The sequence below is a fragment of the Haliotis rubra genome, unplaced genomic scaffold (assembly GCF_003918875.1).
Source record: "Haliotis rubra isolate DU_JTF1 unplaced genomic scaffold, ASM391887v1 Scf439, whole genome shotgun sequence".
Lineage (NCBI taxonomy): Eukaryota > Metazoa > Mollusca > Gastropoda > Lepetellida > Haliotidae > Haliotis > Haliotis rubra.
This window is the reverse complement of record NW_025767123.1, coordinates 900,011-909,870: the sequence shown is the minus strand read 5'-3', so window position 1 is coordinate 909,870 and position 9,860 is coordinate 900,011. Positions and strand designations below refer to the sequence as shown.

The window sequence follows — 9,860 nt, the reverse complement described above, 5'->3', positions numbered from 1 at the left end:
TAGAGTGACTCCCTGAAACATCAGAAGACAATGATTGTACATGGACGATACTTGCACTTAATATTCACGACACATGCACTTAACATTCACCATACATGCTCATAACAATCACCACACATGCCCTTAACATTCACCACACATACACGTAACATTCACATGCTCATAACATTCACCACACATGCCCTTAACATTCACCACACATACACGTAACATTCACATGCTCATTACATTCACCACACATGCCCTTAACATTCACCACACATACACGTCACATTCACATGCTCATAACATTCATCACACATGCTAATGTGATCATGTAAATTGCCAGTTTGAATACATTTAAAGTATGTTTACCATACATACGCAGTAAAAAACCCTGAAAAGACACACACACACACACTGCTTTGAAAATTTCTTGATCCGACTATGCGATGCACTGTCTATTAACAAACAAATATCAAGACCCATTCACCACTAATACGCTGCTGAATTTTCCGAAAATATTCTCCAGAAGTAAATTGAAAAGATTTTTGTGCTCCTGTTCTATAAGAAATGAAATTGCCCGGAAGACTTGCAAGTTTCTTATTTTGTCGTTTAAAAGTGCAGGTGCCACCGTGCAGATCCGAACACATATTGTCGACACTTGCCCCTCTCTGGAATATAAACTAGTCGGTCCCAAACTCCCACTATTTTCGAAAGCTAATTTTATTGTATATTACCCATATAACATCTCGAGACAGAAGATCTTTTCTTACCACCAAATGGAACTTTACTTTATGACACTGTTTGGTTTGCTTGTTGTTTAACGCCGCACTCGGCAATATTCCAGCTATATGACGGCAGTCTGTAAATAATCAACAGCCTTGAGCATCGATCTACACAATTGCACTCGGATCACGTTGACAGTCTGTAATCAACAGTCAGCGAGTACACAATTGGGATACGTTGACCAAGTCCGATCTGACAACCCGATCCCGTTTGTCGTCTTACGACAAGCATGGGTTGCTGAAGACCAATTCTAACCTGGATCTTCACGGATTAAGCAACTATAAGTTGTATCAAACCAAACTGTAATGTAACGGGACATTCTGTTAGAAATTGTTTAATAAACGAATAATAAAGGTTACCAACAAAAGCAGCAATTGTTCTGTACTAACTGAAACGTCAAGGACAACCGACAGGTCACTTATCGTGTCTCAAGGAGAATTTAAACAAAGAACAGTCCACCACTGAAGTCAATTAAAACTAAGTTATTTACACCAATAATACCTCCGATATTGTGTTCGACTTGATTCAAGATGAATACCAGCGAGCTACTGAGTATTATGAAAGGGCCATTTGGGTGTGTCGCCACACGATTCGTCGACACCGGGCGACACCGTTAGAAAATTGATACGTAAGTGATAGGTTCGGATGTGTCGATCGTCACACCTATTCTATGTGTCTGTGTATGTGAACCCATCCATCCAGGTACCCACAGAAGTACTGCTGTACGGCCTTAGGCAACAAACACATAATTATATCGAAACTTGTGACTGGAGCAAAACATGCTTTCCCAATTTGACAAACACCTGGTCTCGTCGCTTTAAATCCATTCATGCCTTTTAGGCCCACCTTACTCGGCAGACTGTGGATCGTGACAATCCGGTTTCGTTGACCTTTATATCTTGAGACATTCCCTCGAGAAAATATGACATCAAAATAGGCTTTTCCCTGAACAAAACAGTTAACGTGACAAAGGAACGGATTACTAGGCCTATTAATAGCACATATATGGGTAGTATATGTTATGGGTATTGATATAGCGTTATAGTCCATCCCATCTGCATGCATGCTCAAAGCGCTTATGGAAGTCACACACTTTGTACTGATATACTGTACAAAACAGACAAAACGTCCTAAAAGAACTGGAAGAAGTCTGTCTGAGTAATATTGATCAAAGAAGTGAGTTTTTAACTGAGACATGTGTCAATGGTTGGTGAACTCTTTATGGCATGAGGGAGATTGTTCCAAAATATGGGGTCTGATGCACAGAAAGCCTTTTCACCAACTAGTGTCAGTTTAGTTCTTGGAACAGAAAAGACATGTTGGTGGAGAATGCCTTGTGATCTCACCTGAGATATGCTGGGGGCCAGGTCATGCTGACATCCATAGGCGAGTTACAATGTTTTGAAGTGGATCCTTGCCTCAACGGGCAGCCAGTGAAAGTCTTTCAAAACTGGGATGAAGTGTGATCGTCTAGACGTCGTGGTGACAATTCTTGCTGCAGTGTTTTGGATATTTTAAATGCGTGTAAGGAGCTCGTGGTTGATGCCAAAGAGGAGACTATTAACATAATCCAGTCTAGACATGATTAAGGCCTGAATCAGAGTTGTGGTAGCATCAGTCATTAGGAGACAGCGAATGTTCCCAATGGGCCGTAGGTGGTAGTTACAAGTTCTAACTAGGTAGTCCACGTGCTCATACATAGTGAGGTGGGAGTCAATGAGTACACCAAGACTCTTTACACTAGAAGAAATCCTAATGTTAGAGTCAGCAACAGTTATTTCATTGCAGTCCTGTTTTTGAAGACGTTGTTGGACAACCAAAATTTATGCATTTCTTGTGTTCTTTGTCTTATACTAGGGCCCAAGATTGTTATACTATGTACAGGACCGATTTCCTCGGTATATGACCCGTGAAGATCCGGGGTAGAATATGTCTTCAGCAACCCATTCTTGTCGTAAAAGGCGACTAACGGGATCGGGTGGTCAGACTCGCTGACTTGGTTGACACATGTCATCGGTTCCCAATTGCGCAGATCGATGCTCCTGCTGTTGATCACTGGATTGTCTGGTCCAGACTCGATTATTTACAGAGCGCCGCCATATAGCTGGAATATTGCTGAGTGCGGCGTAAAACTAAACTCATTCACTCACTCCTCAGGTAAATTAGTAATACTGAAATCAATTTAAAACTAAAAACTTCCGATTCCGGATAATGTGAATATAACTTGCCTACATCTGGATCAAACTGAAACAAATGTGACGGAATTCGCCTAATGACTTTCAAAGAATTTACAGAAACTGTATTTCGAGAGGAAATGTGTAAATGATTCCATCACTCGCCTGAAAGTAATTAAATGTCAAAATGTAGAGCGTATGCATGAACATTTATATCCTCCATTTTACATCAACTTTTCATTGAGATAATATTGATTGAACAGATGCAAGAACCACCACGTTTAACAGAATATTTTACAGCATAATCCGATCTCAATGAAAGGAACACTCTCGCTGTCGTTTTCCAACAAGGAATATAAAGTGCAGTCAAAGTGGAATATTGAGACCAGAGCCTTAAGATATGTAACGCATATCACAGTAGGTCTTGGAAAGAGGCTTATGCTAATATACAGGTATCTCACATGAGACAGTATGAATTTTAGACCGATATTGATGCAACAATTGACTCTGACTAGTTTGACACTGCTCTCATGACGACATGTGATAATCTTTGGATTTAAGACAGAAAGAACACCTTTATGTAGATACTGCCCACCTGGGCCCGGTTGTTCAACACTCGGTTATCTTAACCGCCGGTTAACTCCTAACGGCCCGGTTAAATCCTTAACCGGCCGTTAGGTAACCGAACGTTAAATATGCGTTGTTCAAACATGGTTAGTCATGCCGTTAGCTAACGTCGCCGTCAAAGTTTAACAGTGTGGTTAACGTCACTGGTTAGCTTCCATATATCCCATAATTCCGTTTTCTGTTTACTTCCGGATTACCAAAAAATGGAATCGCGAAATGTCGCCTGCACCCCAAGGAAAAAGAGAAGTCGAAATGTCTTTGCTGTAATCCAGTCAATGGTTGAGACCAACTCTTTAGTTTATCATAGGCATGCGAATGTCGTAGCGCTACGAACGCTTGTATTGGAACACAAGGTTCCAGACGTTTGCATACATATTTCAAAGACATTATGATCCCAGCTCTGTGTGGGACTTAGAAAAGACATTTTAATGAGAAACTATAGCACAGCTATAGATAAAATATGATGAATCCATGAAAATACATGTAATATTAATACTAGAAGCATGTTTTCAGTGGATAGAATATTTACAAATATTACACACGCTTAGACGGCTACAGTCTTAATGAATCTTTGAATTCCCACAAGCCCTATCGCTCACTTTTCACTCCTTAAATTGTCATGACTGTATGGCCAAGTCATTAAGATGCTATCAATATCATTTATTAATTACTTGCCAAGTCTGTCAAAAATAGTAATGTATGAACACACATTGCCAAATCTTTTAACATCAAACAAAGAGATGTTGTGACAATATTACCATTAGCTTTTATCTGAAATATGCATTCAATGCCAATAGAAACTTAATATGTTACTAGCACCACGTGCAAGTAATCAAACTGTAATTGTACTATAGGCCCCAGGGCCAACACTGCTGAATTTAATCGATCTATTATTCGACCTTACTGTTGACAGGAATCTCATGAATAAAACTGTGCAATATCGTCATTATCTGAACGCCTTCACAAACGCATATTCCGGAAAGATGTCTTGAAAACATTGAGCTGCGTCTAATTTATAGATGAACATAATTTCCTCAATACTCATTGATCAGATGAACCTCCATTTAGTTCAATTCACAAGTGACTATAGAAAATGCATAGATAGTTCTTTTCAATTTCTTCAAGGACAGAAAACATGTATTATATTTCATAAGAGTATTATAGAACGCTGCAACGATTCGGCAGAGAAATACTATTGTGCCATTGTATTACTTATATAAAATACATCAGTGTATAACATTAGCATTCAGATATTGTTATAAAACAAATGTAAAATTCGAAACATTATCGTGTAATATGACAAGAGATAGTGTTGTGTTCGCTGTGACAAAAAGGGTTTCGATATTCAAATATAAAATTTAATCAAAGTGACTAGGAAGTAGGCCTGCATATCACTCACAACTCACAACGTTTCGCGAAGGCCGGTATTGAGATGCCAATTACATCACATATATTTCATATTCAGCGGCGACAAATGCATCACTGAATTCTAAGGCTGGGACTGGTACTACGGTACTCGAATCCGGGTCGGGTACAGCTGGAATCGAGTCCTATTTCTAGGAAACGGGTACCCGGAAAGGGAGAGAGCTCTGTAATGACAAGGGCAGACAATAGCTTGTCTTTTTTCGTTTTCGTTGATAACTGCTCCGTTAAAATGAAGCCCTTTCCTCTCTCCATTCACAATATAGCCTCAATGAAAAGTCTTCAGTCTCTGTTCAGCCCGACTTGGCCCGTGCTGTCAAAAAACACCTTAACCCTCACACATGTATCCTTATTTCTGTCTATATCTCTAGAATAGAGTTATATCTACCTAAGTACGTCTTTATAGAGTCTCAAAGCGTAGTATTTGAAGCAAACACGTTGCTTAAAGTGAAGCCCTATTTTCTATACATTCTCAACAACCACACAGCATCACAGTCATGCTTTCGGTCCGGCTTGGCCCGGGCTCTTAAAAACAACTTTAACCCCACACATATGTCCTGATTTGTGTTTAATTTCATAGGTTAGTATTATATCTACCTAAATATCAATGTGTGATGTTACAATATGCCACACATTTACATCATTGAGTGAGTGAGTTTAGGTTTACGCCGCACTCAAAAATATTCCAGCTATATGGCGGCGCTCTGTAAATAATCGAGTCTGGACCAGACAATCCAGTGATCAACAATATGAGCATCGATGTGCGCAACTGGGATACGATGACATGTGTCAACCAAGTTAGCGAGTCTGACCACCCGATCCCGTTAGTCGCCTCTTACGACAAGCATGGGTTACTGAAGATAAATATTCTAACCCGGAAATTCACGGGTTTTTACATCATTGGTATTGTCCGATTAATGGAGCATAGTTTTAATGACTGTAATTTATCTGTGCATGAGCAGTGAGTAGTTAAGTTACAGTAGCAACAGGAACGAAACGTTCGTTGTTATAACGAGGAGTGTAAGTAATGGTGTTACTGTCTATATTGGTTAAACAGACGTAAATTAAATAGCTTGAGGTGAGTTTTAATGTCTTATTACCACTTTTTCAAGTTTTCTATAATAGTCTCTGTCAAATCGTGATTGAATATTCAGAGGTTGACCCGAATATTGTATTTCTTACATTTCCGGGTACTCGATATCGATTCGGGTAAGTACATGCGGGTACTCGATTCCCTTTTTTTCCTACTCGTCCCAGCCCTACTGAATTCCTCATACATTTGAGAATCTAATTACAACTGGTCTTTGTCACCAATACCAAGTGTCTAGATAAACTGAAACGAAAGATATTGGAGGTGGAAACAAATGCCGTGCTCGAAAGACAACACCTGTCTGAAATGTAAACAAAGACAATTTCAGACTTTATACTGTGTTGCATTTTCTCAATTTTCAGACACCCTTTTGCATGGAAAGAGCATAGTAGCAAGAAATAGGAAATTAAAAATAGATGCAATACAGGAATGTGATACGTGTTTATACGAAACTGTCAAGTTTCTGCGCAGCGTGATGCCATGACTGACGCAAAATCACGCAGAACGACAACGGTGATAATCGGCATTTCTGGCCGCTTCTTCTCTTTCTTAAAATGAAAAAAACATGTAACAATACACAGATAGTTAGAATCATTCTGATTACTTACATCTCATATTTATGTACAAACGATCCCTGAATCAAAGGAAGGGTCCTCGCAAAACCCATGTCTGCCGCCATTTTTTAAGAAATCTCAACGGTAGTGATGTCATACGTCAACATTGTTGTACATATTTGGCAATTTCTCTGAGGTGAAGGTCGGTAGAATAAGAGTATACACAATCACCATATCCCGCCGATTACACTTTCAGTATCATAATGTAATCATTCGGATGTTTTTTCATAAAAATAATTTAATTATTTACATTTAGTCTTGTCCAATATCATATCATACGTGGGTATAGGGTGTATGTGTTTGATTCTTTGAAAGTGTTTGTTTGAATAATATATTTACAGAGGAAATTCACACATTTAGTGTAGTAAAACATATATAAACCTTTACACAAGTGATAAAAGATGAAACGTAGGCATCATGTTCTTGTACAACATGTATTTTAGTTCCTATGAAGTGTATAGTTACAGTTTCGTATGTAACTCTTCGTCAGAATAATTTCCAGTATCGAAGTCCAGTCCACGATACACCCTATCCTTTCTTTGCTGAACTGGCCTCATGAAAGCAGTGTTAGCCATGAACGTCAACCGTTTGACTTGGAATGTCAAGGCGTCACTACTATGATCATGTTCAGGGACAAAACCATCAGTGGCTGCGAGGCGGCGCCCGTGACGTACCTCGACGTTCCCTGGGCCGACCACAAGTCTGGTTTCACCCACTCCAACTGTTACATGTGGCTGGGTCTGGAGAAGATACATGCTCTGACCAGCGTCAGACCTTACACGCTGTACATGTCACTGAAGAGATTTGATACCACTCCCGGACAAGTATCTTACAACCCCTTCTCCGTGGGGGACGAGGCCTCGGAGTATCGACTGTCGGTGTCCGAGTTCACTCGGGATGGCGTTTTCGGAGACCGCTTCAACCTAGGGTACCCAGCATCATCCCTGGATGGGGTTCACTTCTGTGCCAATGATCACTGCAACAACTCAGTCAACCCATGTGCTGAGTGGCATCGTGGAGCCTGGTTGAACAGGCTAGACGTCTGCCAGACGAATCCTCACCAACAATATAACATTTACTGGGCTCTTGACGATGGTACCACTCACGAATGTAAAAGCATCTACATGTTCATAGATCCTGCCTAATACTCAGACTCCCTAAAAAAGTCAGCAGGCATAAACAATATGCACGGTACTGGCACATAACGTTCACGACACATGCGCTATACATGCACGGTACTTGCACATAACCTTCATGACACATGCGCTATACATGCACGGTACTTGCACATAACGTTCACGACAAATGCGCTATACATGCACGGTACTTGCACATAACGTTCACGACACATGCGCTATACATGCACGGTACTTGCACATAACGTTCACAACACATTCACTATACATGCACGGTACTTGCACATAACCTTCACGACACATTCACTATACATGCACGGTACTTGCACATAACCCGCACGACACATCCGCTATACATGCACGGTACTTGCACATAACCTTCACTACACATCGACTATGCATACACGGTACTTGCACATATCCTTCACGACACATTCACTATACCTGGACGGTACTTGCACATAACCTTCACTATACCTGGACGGTTCTTCCACATAACCTTCACGACACATGCGCTATACATGCCCTGTACTTCCACATAACCTTCACGACACATCCGTTATACATGCACGGTACATTCACATAACCTTGACGACACATCCACTATACCTGCACGGTACTTGCACATAACCTTCCGATACATTCACTATACATACACGGTACTTGCTCATAAACTTCACGAAACCTGCACGGTACTTGCACATAACCTTCACGACAAATCCGTTATACATGCACGGTACTTGCACATAACCTTCACGACACATTCACTATAGCTTGACGGTACTTACACATAACCTTCACGACACATCCACTATACATGCACGGTACTTGCACATAACCTTCACGACACATCCACTATACATGCACGGTACTTGCACATAACGTTCACGACACATCCGCTATACATGCACGGTACTTGCACATAACCTTCACGACACATCCGCTATACATGCACTATACCTTGCATGCGGTACATAAACTTCACGACACATTCATATACCTGCAAGGTACTTGCACATAACCTTCACGACACATTCACTATACACACGGTACTTGCACATAACCTTCACGACACATTCACTATACATGCACGGTACTTGCACATAACCTTCACGACACATTCACTATACATGCAAGGTACTTGCACATAACCTTCACGACACATTCACTATACATGCACGGTACTTGCACATAACCTTCACGACACATTCACTATACACATTCCATACATGCACGGTACTTGCACATAACCTTCACAACGACATTCACTATACATGCACGGTACTTGCACATAACCTTCACGACACATACACTTGCACATATACCTTCACTCATAACCTTCACTATACCTGCACGGTACTTGCACATAACCTTCACGACACATTCACTATACATGCACGGTACTTGCACATAACCTTCACGACACATCCGCTATACATGCACGGTACTTGCACATAACCTTCACGACACATTCACTATACCTGGACGGTACTTACACATAACCTTCACGACACATGCGCTATACCTGCACGGTACTTGCACATAACCTTAACGATACATTCACTATACATGCACAGTACCTGCACATAACCTTCACGACCTATGTACGGTACTTGCACATAACCTTCACGACCTATGTACGGTACCTGCATATAACCTTCACGACACATCCGCTATACAATCACGGTACTTGCACATTACCTTCACGACCAATCCACTATCCCTGCACGGTACTTGTACATATATTCATTATTTATTTTCCCTTATCCTTACTCATGCTTAATTGCTTGTCTCCTTCCTCTTGCGAACGTTAGTGGAACACTTGTTTCTCCTATTGAAGCTCCCTTCAATAAAAACAGACGTAAAATCACTAGTCACCAAGAGTTAGCCGTTGATCCGTTTTGGCGGGAAACTGTGGCGCCACCATTCCCAATGCTTCACTCTCTCCTTCCTCGCCCTAGTGAGCGGTTGGGAGAGCGCCTGGGTCTCCTATACGGCACTATATCCTTTCATTAATTAGTTATTACCG

At 40.9% G+C, this 9,860-nt stretch overlaps 1 protein-coding gene across 1 annotated transcript; it reads left to right on the top strand.

The window, feature by feature from the left end:
- Positions 1 to 7,312: 7,312 nt before the first annotated feature.
- LOC124289292 (ryncolin-1-like) lies at positions 7,313 to 7,840 on the top strand. Its single transcript, XM_046725903.1, has one exon. The coding sequence runs from the start codon at positions 7,313 to 7,315 to the stop codon at positions 7,838 to 7,840; it is 528 nt and encodes a 175-aa protein (XP_046581859.1).
- Positions 7,841 to 9,860: the final 2,020 nt, after the last annotated feature.

Bases quoted from the DNA above. Each gene is read 5' to 3' on its own strand.
- LOC124289292 (XM_046725903.1), top strand. From the start codon at position 7,313: ATGATCATGTTCAGGGACAAAACCATCAGTGGCTGCGAGGCGGCGCCC.